General features: G+C 50.5%; 1 protein-coding gene across 2 annotated transcripts; it reads left to right on the top strand.

The window, feature by feature from the left end:
- Nucleotides 1–4,964: 4,964 nt before the first annotated feature.
- Nucleotides 4,965–12,510, top strand: LOC107317619 (uncharacterized). 2 transcript variants are annotated; one of them, XM_032446162.2, is made up of 3 exons: nt 4,965–5,096; nt 5,218–6,230; nt 12,047–12,510. In XM_032446162.2, the coding sequence occupies exons 2-3, from the start codon at nt 5,753–5,755 to the stop codon at nt 12,220–12,222; spliced, it is 654 nt and encodes a 217-aa protein (XP_032302053.2). In that variant the 5' UTR covers nt 4,965–5,096; nt 5,218–5,752; the 3' UTR covers nt 12,223–12,510. The 2 variants fall into 2 exon arrangements, with proteins under 2 accessions (XP_032302053.2, XP_015726002.2); XM_015870516.3 differs by lacking the exon at nt 4,965–5,096 and having other exon boundaries at nt 5,159–6,230.
- Nucleotides 12,511–13,601: the final 1,091 nt, after the last annotated feature.

The raw sequence follows: 13,601 nt of genomic DNA, 5'->3' as shown, positions 1-13,601 counted from the left end.
GCTCACCTGTATTGTTCTTCCCTTTGACCTTGGAATGAGCCACACAGAAGTACAATCAAAGCTACTTACATTTTGGGTGCTTGTTGGACACCTGTTCAAGCAAGCCTAAAATTGCAAGGTCTTCCCTAGGTGGCAACTGTTAACCCATAGAGTGACAGGGAGCCCTGGGGCTTTTGACAGAGTGATAAATCAGAAGAGCTGTGTATGGAGGGCTGCGTGCTGCTCCCTGCCTGGAGGCTGGTGCAGGCAGAACACGACAGCAAAACAATTCTGAGGCCACAGAGTCAGTCTGCAGCATGCCCTGGGGCAGGAGAACAGAGCTGGGAGCAGAATGAGACATGCAGGGAAGCAGAGTGTGTTTGAGAGAAGAGTTCATCTTTGCTGGCGTTGGGAGGTGATAGCTGTCTGCACCCCATACAGGCAACAGAGACTGCAGGTACTGTGTAGGATGGGAGCTACAGACCTGTAGACCTATATAGATCTATGTATGGTACCTCATGGCCAAGGTATCTTGGTGAGCTATTAACAACATTAGAGGATGATGAATGCCCTCCAGCAATAGCAAGCAGGAGCACAAGGGGTGTCAGGAGTTGCCAGTAGTTGGACTCAGTAATCCTTATGGGTCCCTTCAACTTGGGATGTTCTATGATTCTATGATTATATGTCTCTGTATGGTTAACAGCCTACTAAACAAAACAGTGCCTTGTTCATGATGAATTTCAGTTTTACTCCTAATTTAGCTCTCTTCTGGGGTTTCAGCTCCTGTAGGGAAACATTCATTTGGTGGTATCAGTCAGGCAGACTGGAAAATACAACACACAGCACTGTAGTCACAAAATAAGGCAGAAGGGGTGCAATCCCACCTCTGGCTGCAGATGGGCTGAAAGCTGTTTCAATGCTTGTTAAGTACACATTTTTGTCTTCTGCTGGGTCTGCTCCTGAGTTTGTTCTATCCTAAAGTCATCAGGCGTTTTGCTGCCACTGCCAATCACAGCTGTCTGCTGCTGACAAGAGAAACATTGCTGATAGAGGTGAAGCACCACGGGGTGCTCCAGGCAACGTCCCTGCTGAGACTGCAGAGCTCAGTCCAGTCTGAAGCTCTGTCATGCTGCTGTCACTCAGTCTGGGGCTGCTGCAGCTGCCTGGCCTGAATGAAGAAATGGAGTACTACCATCCCATCCCAGCCTTTGCTCCAGAAGAGCTGTGTTCACATCTTCCTTGGGTTCCAGGTCCACCTAGCTATTGCCAGTGGATGCTCTCACCATGATCTATTTGCACTCATTGCCTTGGAGCACAAGTTGAACTCAATTATGAGTTCCTTTCAACTCAATACATTCTATGATTTTATGTCGTGTGGTGCCCACTAGAAGATGAGCATAGGGTAAGGCTACAGCCCCCTCCCTCCACCATCAGCTCTTGTAATGTGAGCATGCCTGGCACCTACAAGGTACTGCACTGGGAAGCAGCAGATCAGGGTTATGGAAAGCGATGGGGAAAGGGCACCATCTGCAATGCAGAAGAGAGCACTGCATCACCTCTCAGATGCAGCAGCAGATTGACCACAAGTCATGGAGGGTGTTTGCAACCTGTCTGGCATCTCAGCTGCAGTTCACCCCACTGAGATCTTCCTCCACACTTGGAACGTGTGTTAGAAGGTGCCAGCACAGAAACAGGTTTTGCTCTTGGAGGAGAACACAGGAGCAAAGACTTTCTAAGGAATGGTGAAGCTGTGAGCAGAGTGGGAGAGTTCATGGAAAACCCATTGCTCTTTCACCTACTGTGATGGAGCCTGTCTGTTCTGCTGCCTCTGGGTATCAGATTTACCCATAAATAGGCCCTGCAAATAATTTCCAGCTATTTTTATCTGTGCTGTGGCCAAGCAGTGCTTTCTTGGTCTGCGAAAAGAACACATATCTCACTCCTCCACCATCTCTCTCCACATCTCTTCACCTCCACCATCACCTCAGGTCTGTTCACTTGGTGAATGTTTCTCTTTCCTTCGCGACTCTTTTCACACCAGGTATTTCTGTGCTTGTCCTCAGCCTCCAAATCCAGTGGCATGTTCTAAGGTGGGGAAGTGTTGTAGAATAAGCCAAGCTGGCCATGATACAGTGCCACATGCAGTTAAAACCTTACTTTGTTTACCAGAGACAGCAGATAGGGAAGCCCTTTCCCAGGCACTGCAATGGTATGTTCATTTTGGCATTTATTATTCAAATCTGGATGGCTTCAGCTTTGGCAGCATGAAAAACACAGCATTAAAAAAAACACAATAATAAACCGAAAGGTATTTTTGTATCTAGATAAAGATAGCTCGTTCTGATTCATCTAGTAAAATCTGCTACTGCTCCGTGTTTGTTTGTTTGCTTCAAGCAGGTGGCAGCTTTGGTGAGGATCAGGGCATGGTGGTGATGTGTTGGCAGTTGGACTGGATGATCTTAGAGGTCTTTTCTGACCTTAATGAGTCTATGATTCTGTGAGTGGGCATGGTGATGGTGAGTTGATGGCTGAAGAGGATGATCTCAGTGGTCTTTTCCAACCTTAATAGTTCCATGATTCTCCGTTGGCAGCCAGCACAAGAGAGACGCAACAAAACTCTGTGTGGACACAGCAACATCATCAATGCGTCAGTGTGATTCTACCCGCATGCAAATAAAACACCATTCTATGACTGTAGTTACATTGAGAGTAAGCCATAAAGTAAAAATACCATGGAAATAGCTGAAACAAACACTGAACATCCATCACAGGGCATAACATTTTTCTTGACCCTCTTAAACGTTATTTGTTCTTGTTCTCAGGGGCCAAAACACCTCTCTTCTGCATGAGATGCGTGTGTCATCGTGTATGTGTGTATCCCTAAATTCAATTTCTCCAATTGCATTAGGACAAGCAGCTAATTCTGAAATTCATTTTGCTCCCATAATTAACCCCTCTGCCAAATGGCACTTGGGTGGAATTGTAGAGATTGTGATTTTTATTTAAGGTGATTTATTGATATCATTAGTAATGTTCCCTAAGTGGAACCCACAGCAATCCTTTTAATCTTCCCACCATCACCACAAAAGCAAACATTTTTTTTTTAGTAACAGGGAGTTTGAAATATCAGGTTATTAAAGCCTCCACTTTTATATTTCTCTCTGCTCCCCCCCTCTGTAATGGGATGGAAATGATAATGATGGAAATAAAGCCTCCCCTTCAGATGAGATTGGCAGAGGGTGTAAAATGAACAGTTAAGCATCTATTCTATCACTTTGAGCCAGTGTGGGCCTTAGTGTAAATGAAAGAGGCCAACTTCACTTCCTGCAAGGAAATACAAGAGGAAGAGGGTGTGGATGTTACTTTGATCCCAATAATGGCTTCAGTGCCTGCAGCAGACCTTGGAGAACTGTTCCATGACATCTGGGAAGCTTCAAAGGCTGCTCCCTGTCCCACTGCAGCTGTGACCACCTGTCTCCAAGGTTGGATGTCCAAAAACTGATGGCTTATTGTGTCATGGATTTTTGCCCCATGTGGCACAGGGCAGAGCACCTGCCTTAACTATCTGGGACTCCAACCCAGCTTTACAAGTGTAGGGTCTTAAGCATCCCTCTGCCTTCTCTATGCACACACCCCCATGCAAATACTTTGCCCCAGATCACTCTGCTCCATCCCCTCCTGGGCACGGGACAGTGGCACCCACAGCCTCAGGCAGAAGGCAGCACAGGGACGGTTCAGCCCAGCAGGATGCTCTCCCTTTCCCTTGGGTTGACGCTGGTGGTGCCATGGCAACTGGTGAACATACAGCTTCAGAGCAGCTGCAGTCCCTCAGGACCAATGGAAATACCCTGGGGTCACTCTCTCCCCATGGGGACCCCACTGAATATTGTGTGTCTGAATGGGGAAAAGCCAGGCTGCACCACAGCGCCGCTGCAAGAGCTCAAAACTTGCCTAGCATTGAAGAGATCTGTTAAAAATAAATAAGTCTTGTCACATTTTCCCTCATGAACAGACAAGTCACTGCGGTGTGCTCCATGTATGCTGCAAGAACGGGGCAGAAAACCATTTTCCTCCACATTTCCTTTGCTACTGGTGCTGGACAGTCCATCCACCACCTATGTGAGCCCTGGGGATTCCACTGTAAGGGTGAGATGTTTCAATTTGTTTACTATCCTCCCATCCTAAAGGCAGCTGGCAGGGCTGCTGCTGGCTGCTGGCACAAGAGAAAATGTGAGTCTATTGCAATAATTCCTCAGAAGATCTGTTAGTCTGCATTCAGTCGAACATGGTGATTTCTTTGCCCTCTTAAGAGATATTTCTTACATGGGGGAACTGCAGAAACAGAGAGAAAAGTAGATGTGAGAAATGGAGCTGTGATTTATTTTCCCCTCCAAATATAGCAAGACAATTTCCCCCTCTCTAAGGTTCCTTCTTCCTCCTTTAAATATATCCCAAAGGAGACAGCATCCCAAGCAAAATCCCACTGCCAGAGTGGATAAAGGTGATGCACTGTGGACCGGTTTAAAACCAGCATCAAGGTGGCTCTTACCAGCTTTCACAGTGTGGGGAGCGCTCAATTCCTTCAAGCCGGGCATCCAAAACTTGCCTGGGCTGGGGAGCTGGGGGCTGCTCGGCGGGGGAGCACTGCAGCCGGAGATGGGGATGGGGATGGGGATAGGAATGGGGATGGGGATAAGGATGGGGATAGGGATGGGGATGGGGATGGGGATGGGGATGGGGATGGGGATGGGATCGGCTGCCCTCCTCCCGGCAGCGCCCGTGATGTGATCCCTCCTCCCGGCAGCTCTCAGCCCCGGCTGCGGGCGGGTGGCGGGGCTCGGCCCCGGCCCGGGGGGCACCGGGGCACCCCCAGCTGCCGCCGGCTCCGCGCCCACGCGTGCACCCGCACCCACGCGCGCCCTCGGGCTGCTCGTCGCCGCGTCTTCTCCTCCAGCCGGGAGCCCGAGACGAGCACAGCGTTGGGGATTAACTCCAGCGAAGCACGGGGCCGTGCGGGACGGCGGCACCCACGCAGATCTATCAGGGAGCTCCGCAGGGAGCACGGCATTAAGCCAGGCGGGGCATCGCGTAGCCGCTCCCTCGCAGAAGTCTCCAAGGTAAAAGCCGACGCTTGGTGCCTTCCGGACAGCACAGGGCTCTGGGTTCTTGGCTTTAATTTTTTATTTATTTCTTTTTTTTTTTTTTTTTTTTTTTTTCCCCGGGATTTTGTTTTTAAAGGCATCGATCGGGAAATGTGGGCAGAAATTGCTGTTGCTGCTGCTGGGGCCGGGAGCTGTGCACCTCCCGAGCGCACCGGGAGCAGCTGAACTTTGGCACTGGGGAAGATCCATTTCTCCTCTGTAAACACTTTGGGGACGATCACAGCTCATCACTGCACACCCAGCGCTGCAGCACCCGGCGCCGGAGAGACATTGGGGGGCTCCTCTCTCGCCAAGGACGGACACCTGTGTAAGGAGCTGGGGAAGGGCAATTGGTCTTTCTTTTCCTGATGATTGAAAATACCGGCAGGATCGTGGCTCTCTGCTTTCCATCAGCAAGTGGCACCAGGGAGAGGAGGCTGAGGAATGGAAATGATGTTGCTCCAATTCATCCCAGCATCTACTTTTTCCCAAGGGACTCCGTGCCCGTAGGGGTTTGCTGCATGCATGTCCAGCAGTGAGGACAGCGGCACCACGGATGCATCCCAACCAGATCATGTAAGAATTTGATACCAAGAAACCCACCCCAGTGAGAGTTTCCCTGCCATAAGTATATGGTTTGGTGTAAGCACAGCAATTTTTGCCTATTTCTCTCCATTTTACATCTCTTGGGCTTGGAGATCTCTGTCCTCATTGCAACTATGCTCATTTGCAACATCAGTGCCATCAAAGATTGGAGCACTTTCCTCTCCCAGATCCTCCCCAGCGTGAACAAGACCCTGAACTTGGTGCAGCAAGTGGAGGCCACCACCAGCTCAATGGTGAGCGTCCTGCAGGACCCTGAACAGGACAGCTACCTGGCTAACAGCCAGCCCATGAATTCCAGCAACTTCACGGCTGGCCTAGACCACTTATTTCAGTACTCTTACTCTGACAATGACCAGCTGTACAAGGAGTACAAACCCCCTCCTCGTGATGCCATCCCTCTGCCCAAGGCTGTCCTCTACCTCCTCATGGCAGCCCTAGTGGTGGTGGCGGTGGCGTACGCCATTGTTGGGCACCTCATCAAGGACCTCATTCATGACTTTATAGGTGAGTGCAGGCATCATGCCTTATTGCGTGTGCTCAAAAAGATCATGCAAACCATTTTCTTGGGTTTGGGGGGATGTTAGACCAAGCCCTGAGCCCTTTATGTTTTTGCATGTGAATGTAACCCGTGCACTGGGTTCTCTGTATTGAGCTGTACATTGATCAGCTTTCCAGAGCAAATCCTTGGGCTTAGTCTCTTCCTAAAGAAGTGAGGCTTGCGTGTGCGTGTCCGTGTGTATAAATGTGTGTGTGCATACGTCTGTGCTGCCAAATGCTTTTAAAACCCATTTGCCAGCTTCATCTGAGCTTGGATTAAAGGTGTCTGACACAAAAAGTTTCATGGCAACAGACATCTGAGCACAGGGTAGCAACCCAACAAGAAAATCTGCAGTATCAGCTTAGCTCCTTATTATCATAGAATCATCGAATCATTTGAGTTGGAAGGGACCCTTAAAGGTCATCTAGTTCAACTCCTCAGCTATAATACACCAGCAGACCTCCTAGGAAACACAGCTCAGCCACCTTGCTGCCTTACACAGCACCCAGCATGGAGATCACAACCTCCGGGGTTTCTGCAACAACTATGTGAGATGACAGTACAGAGAGTGCATATTGCTGTGAGATGTGACCTCCCCGCTGCTTCACATCCTCCTGTTGCTGATGCATGAGGTCCCTTGGCATCAGCCACATGAGCTGGACACCGTTGGCTGCTGCCACTGTGGGAAGGCAGCTGTACTTGGCTGGTTGTGGTGAGCCCTCACTAATACTCTTGGGTTTTGCCCCCACATTTATTTATTGGGTCATTCACACGTCCCCTTTATTTCCCCCTTACTCCCCTTTATTTTTCCTTTTCAAAGCCCCTGGGGCAGGGGACAAGAAGGGGACAAAACCCTGGCAAGGGCTTCAGGGCTTCATGTGAGGCTCAGCTATGGTGAGGGCACAGAGCTGCTGCTGAGGGCTGCCCTCTCTCCAGCTGGGGGAACAGAAACAGCCTTCAAGTGCTAAATCTAACACTTAATCAGCAGCTTGCTAGGGTTGTTATGTTTTCCACTCTGGCACTCATCTTACTTAGCACTGCCTTCCCAACAGAGGTGGGCATCAGGGGCAGCAGCTATAAATACATGCACTGCTGCCCCAGGGCCGGGTCAGCCCAGCACCCTATGTGCTGTCCCCACAAGGTGAACTCTGTTGAACTCCATCCTCCTCAAAGCCCTTTGCAGAGGGATTTCCTTTGGATGCTCCAGGGCCATCCCAGGGCTGGGTGGGCACAGAGACAGCACGTTGTGTCTCTCCAGGATCAGCCCTTCTCAGGTTGGATGGTCCTCTCCCTCCGAGTGCAACTCCAGCCTGTACTGAGAGGGCTGCATTCCAATGAGTGTGCTCCAAATGACTCCAGGGACAGAGCGGAAAGACTGGGGCAGTAAATAAGAAGCTGCTCTATTAGCTGCTCAAATACAATGACCGGATTTATACGCTCAGCAGCAGCTCAAACCTCCGCTATCAGTGTTTCTGTGCTAATCATATTTAGAAGGATACAGAGACAGATGGAAATAAGATGCCAAAGGGCTGGAGCCTGTTTCAGAGAGATTAAAGTATGAATAGTTAATCACTGCTTTAAACATTCCCTCAGCGACGGCAGAGAGGATTTTGACTCCCTGATACCTGCCTATAGGGCACAGCTCACAGGGATTGCACACAACGGGCGCTGAGGTTTGAGTTGGCCAAAGGGCTCACTGCTCCTTCCCCATGCTGAATCTGAACGGGCAGTTGAGCCCTTTGCTGCTGCTTTTTAAGAATTCAATGAGAGCTCAGACCTCGTGGGCAGGCAGCCCCAAGGGGAGAAGTGATGCTCTTCACATAGAACTGACCAACAGAATGCCCACGGAGGATAAGCATGGGACAAATCAATGCAAGGGCAACAGCAGCCCCAAAAGCTGGGGGTTCTTCCAAGAATCCGCACCAAGTGAGGATGGAGGTGAGAGCCTCAAAGCGGGAGGAAGGCTGCATGCTGGGTGAGGATCAGAGCTGGCTAAGACAAATTGGAATGAAGTGTTCAGAAAGCAGCTTAACTCAGAGCGCTGCTGGAGACAGCAGGTGCTGCCTTGGCAGATGAGCAGCCTGTCACCAACGTAGGAAGTGCCTAATTACTGCAATCCTGGGGAATCAGCCTGCCCTTCCTCCTCCCTCCCCGGTTCACTGCAAATTGCCCTTATTTAAGCACAAAGTGAAAGAAGGAGGAGAGAAAAAGGGGTTAGAAACAAAATATAAGAAAAGTTTGACTCAAAACAAAGCAGTTGCCATGGGGATATGTTGCACGGGTGATGCCCGGGGAACACACCAGGCTGTCTGCAAGGGACCTGTGTGGGAAGGAGCCGTTATTTGCGTGGGAGCTGATGCTCCACAGCATCCCCAAGTCAGCCCAAGTCTCCTCACATTGTGATCCACAGTGCCCTTCCCTATATCCCCCTTTGGAACGGTCCCATGCAGAGCAGGCTCTGGTGGGACAGAGCTGGGTGCTGGCTATGGGGCTGCTCAAAGCCCTGAGCTGTCCTTGCAGTGGGGTCTTCTTTCTCTTCACCCTTTCACCCCATTGGCTGTATTTTTATTTTTCAGCCTTATCTCCATCCGCCACATTTCGGGTTTCTTTCAAGGAGCCGTCTCCTTGAACAAAGAAACTGTGCATGAATGTATCATTGCTGAAAATAGCTGCTGGGTGATCCTGCGGGGAGCTGGGATCTGCTTTAATTGCTCCCACGCAGAACTGCGGGGCCTTTGGATGCCTCATCCCATGGCTGTGTCATGAGGCAGGGACTGCAAATGGTGTCAGCCCCTTCACAGAGGACTCGTGTCTCCTTTTCAGGATCTACTTTGCAGATGATTCATTTGCCTATCAAAGTTGTTGGAAAAGAATAGGCCATGTCAGGCTCCCCTCTGTGTCCCCATCTCAGTGTTAACCTACCCCCACCTCAGTTTCCCTTTGGAGCTGGCTGTGCTGGTGCAGAGCAGCCTTTTGAAGTGGAAAAATCTGGGAGATATCTGCAGACCTGTGGGTCAGGACCTGCTTTACATGCAGTGCTTCTGCTCCTGCTGCTGGAACAAGGGCTTTTTTAGCAGCCCTTTTCACACCTGGCTCCATTTGAAGCAAATAAAGTACTAGCACGAGGGTGGTTGTTCATCTAACACATTTCCCCTTCCGCTGCTTGTTGCCAGCTCTGCAGGGAGTGTGAACATCTCGCTCACTGGGCTGCATTTAAATTCCAGCCCTTCGCTGCTCCCTCTGCCCCTCTCATGACCGCAATTCTCACTCCTGAAGACAAATCCCTGCTCTATCGAGGTCGCAACCAGATCCATTTTCTTGGCAGTTGGGCAATTCTTTGCTCCAAAACGAGATTTCATTCTCCTCTTAGTAGCAGTTGTGTCCATTTTATGTTGCTTATGTGCCCGCCTGTCAGATTTATGAGATGGAGAGAGAAATACCCATCATGATACTAAGGGCCTTATCTGCTTTCAGCTGGTAACCACTGTTCTTCTTCTCCTGGCTGCTCTCACTCTCCATTAGCTGGTTACAAATTCTCCTGCAGCATTTGGCACTGGAGGTTTCTAACTCGTGCTTCAGTACAATGTGAGGTGCAGTGCCCTAAGCCTGTCCCTGTCCTCATCCATATCCATCCCTGTCCCCATTCCATCCCAATTCCATTCCATCCCTATCCCATCTCATCCCCATCTTCATCTGATCCCATCCCATCCCCATCTTCACCTTCATCCTCATCCCCTGCAAAATTTCTTCCTCATCAGAGCAAGTTATCATTGCAAGGGGGCCAAAGACATTCATTTCATCCCCTCCCTGGTCCCTGCAGAAATGGGTACCCCATTTTCACCCTTGCTGCGATTCAGTGCCCACATCCCATCCCAGAGCAGACAAGGAGGCATGATGTGGGCTGGCAGAGATAAGGGCATCAACATCTTTATGGCTGTGTCTTCATGAACCTGCTGGCAGAAAATCTGCTTCTGGTTCCGTGTGGGGCCTCACTGCCCTCCTTGCCTCCCTTCATCCACATACAGCACCAGACTGCAGTTACAGGCCATAAATGGCCACAAATAACGTGTAATTGCGTAATTACTTCACTCCTTACTAACACAGTCAAATCATAAAGGCATTGCAGTAAATGCCCTCTAATGACAACCTAATTACATCTTCCTGCAGATTACCAGGTAATTAGATCCAGCAGGCTCCAGCAATAATTCCCAGGGAAACAGTGGTTGGGATTAGAGCACACAATCCAGTCCTCACACACTCAAGAAGCAGCCAGCAGCCACCCTTCACAACCAGGCAATATCCTCCTAGGTGTGACATTTTCTCAAGGAAATGGCTTTTGCTGAGCCTCCCAGTGCTCTCCCCAAAGATTCATCTCTGCACTCCTTCCCTTACCACTGCTTTGCCATGTTGTCCTCTTGCTTCTCCAAGCACACATCCACAGGGGCTCTCCACCTGGGACCATTTGCCATCTCCCCTTGCTCAAAAATGTTGTCTTCTCTTCCCATTGCTTTGTGCCCTCTGTACACTGTAACCCTCATCCAACCACTCCTGGGATGTGAAATCAAAGAATCATAGAATATCCTAAGTTGGAATGGACCCATAAGGATCATTGAGTCCAACTCCTAGATTGATATATGAAGACTCATCACCTATCTTTCTGCATCCTCCAGGTTATTCCCCCTTTTCCCAACCAGACCATCTCCCATGGGAGTTTTAGCACTGACATCAAGGAAAAAGCCATCCGAGGGCTGTAATATTGTTGGTAGGAGGTGATGTCTTTATTGCCTTCTGATTCCTCATCATGCCAAGATGCTGCATGAGGAGTAGCAGCAGCCTGGGGGCCTATATGCACCATGCCCTTGGGGGTGACATGGCCATCTGGATCAGGCTGGAGAGAAAAGGTAAATAATTGCATTGCAACAGGCAAATTGGACTCTTGATCCTAATGGGTCCCTTCCAGCTTGGGATATTCTATGACTTTATAATTCTATGACAGCTGCATCAAATTGTTATCTTCCAGGAGACTTTTCCATTTTTTCCAGCATGGCAGTGACACAGTTGATCCCCTTCCACCCTCACTTGGTCAGGTCAGGCACTGCAGACCAAAACCCACCCCAGAAAGGGTCCCTGTATGACTTGAAAAGGTTTACACTGCCTCCAGCCCCAGGAAAAACTCTCACCTGGGTGTCCCTATCTCATTTTTTCTCATTGCTTTTCTCATCTCTCATTCCCCAGTCCCCAGAGCAGCCCAAGGAGGGTCCCAAGCCGCACATGGCTGTAGTGCATTCTCACAGTGGATGTATCCCCAGCCACCGGCTCAGGCCATTTTTCCTTATTCCAGCAGCAGAAAATGCACTGGGATGTCACACGGTTACTTAATCATCCCCTCCATTCCTGACAGCCAAAAGCCGTGACACAGAACACATTTCTTGCCTGTGCCGGAGAGCCCAGATGCACGCCTCGCTTCGGAGACACTTAATTTTAATTTTCAGGATTAGCAGCATGATTTCATTTGCCTGAGCCGGGAGGGCCTCCAGAAAGCAGCAGCCTGAGAAATGGGAAAAAGAAGAGGGAAAAGCACAGGCTGTGGCACAGCACTGTGGTGATGGGATGGAGATGGCACAGAGATGGGGACAGGGATAGAGAGGGCAAGGGATGCTCCTGGGACCTCATACTCAGAGCTCAAGATGCGGTGGAGGATGGGAATGGAGGATTTCCCATCTGGGTTTTGGATCTAGGAACAACCAGAGATAACAGTATTTTTTTTCTCCTCCACTTCCAGACTGGATCTTCGGCCCCAACCCAGATGACAACAGCAACAAAAGTGACATCAACTGCATCACCAACAGCGTCAATGAGATGAGTGAGATGCCCGAGGTGCCGCGCCACCACGACCGCCAGCCCCAGGACGTGGTCATTGCCATTGGCGAGACCTGCCACCTGCCACAGCAGACGTGAGCAGTGTGACAGGATGGGCACGGCGGGGAAGGACCAGGGGAAGTCTCCTTGTTCACCTCTACCACTGACAGAGGATTGTCTGCTGCTGAGCGACCGGCACTGCAGAGATGGGGGCAAAGGGAAGGGGCTGCAGGATGGGCAGAGCCTGCAGGGCAGAGCCTTCCAGGCTCTAAGGACATTGGCAGGGCCACGGGCTCTTCAGTCCTGCAGGTCTATCAGCTTCCCTTTTTTCCCCATGAACAGCAAAAAAAGCAAATGGAGAAATACAGTGAGCAGAGGCGAGGTGGAGAGAAGGGTGGTCCTTTGGCATGCGGCTGTCCTGCATGATGGGAATGGGGTGGTGGGAAGAGCAAAGTGGGGAGATAAGGAAGATGTACAAGAAATATGTGTCCCTAAAACCTCCCTATGCAGGAGAGCATCTCCCAGCACTCCCATGCAATTGGAAGGATGATGCTGGAGGGGAGGGCAGGGACCCACCAGCAGTGAACACAGCTCTTTGGGTCCCCATTTAGCTGCATCCCAGGCTCATCTCCTTTGGATTTCTTCTGTATACTCCAAGCTGGTTGACTCCCTGAGGGTGTGCTGGTGTCATCACAGCCACACAGGTGATATTTGAAGCCAGGATCCACCATTTCTTTGCACAGCACAGCACAGATCTCTACATCTTTTCCAAAGTCATAAAAGGCCAGAGGGGCTGATCCCAGGCAGAAGCAATTTAATCCAGCCCCGGGTACCCATAGCAGGGGCTGGAGCATCATCTGCCTCCTAAAAGAATTTCATGGGGCTGTGGCTGTCAAGGGGGGTGGTGCTGCAATGGGGAATTCCAGGGGAGATGGGGAGCAGTTCTGTATTGGTGTACGGAGCCAGAGGATGACATGAGTCCCCATTAATTCTCCGTGTATATGTGTGTATACGTGTATATGTGTGTGTCCCTGCCTGGCGAGGTGGGGGCACTTCTACTGATCCCACCACTGAGGCTGCACTGTCACAGCATCTCATTTCTCTGCCCACTGCATTGAGCTGCAGGAATGCTTTGGGGCCAGGGGCAATGACTGCAATTTTGGACCCTGGGAGTGCGGCTGCAGCAATGGAACTGGGATCTCAGTTCCTGGGGGGGCAGGAGCTTTGCTGGGAATTGTGGGTCTCCTCATTGCCCTGCCTGCGCAGGATCTGGGGATTAGCATCGGGTTCTCCAGGGCTCTCAGCGACAGTGTCCCCCTGTCACCTGCTGTCCTGGAAGGAACACGGCTCCCTCCTGTGGCCGCTCTTCCCGGGCCTCCTGCAGCCTGGACCCGTCCGTGCAAACATTGCGGAGTGTTGGGACATGGCTGAGACCCCAGAATGTGGTGGGAGAGAAAAAGGAAGGGTTCATCCTGCAG

Source organism: Coturnix japonica, chromosome 11 (assembly GCF_054131305.1).
Source record: "Coturnix japonica strain WE chromosome 11, WE-NBRP24, whole genome shotgun sequence".
NCBI classification, from domain to species: domain Eukaryota; kingdom Metazoa; phylum Chordata; class Aves; order Galliformes; family Phasianidae; genus Coturnix; species Coturnix japonica.
This window is presented reverse-complemented; position numbering and strand designations above follow the sequence as displayed.

Excerpts from the sequence above, each read along its gene's own strand:
- LOC107317619 (XM_032446162.2), top strand. The coding sequence starts at position 5,753 with ATGGTTTGGTGTAAGCACAGCAATTTTTGCCTATTTCTCTCCATTTTA. Across the intron at positions 6,231-12,046 it reads CCTCATTCATGACTTTATAG|ACTGGATCTTCGGCCCCAAC; the intron begins GTGAGTGCAGGC and ends CTCCACTTCCAG.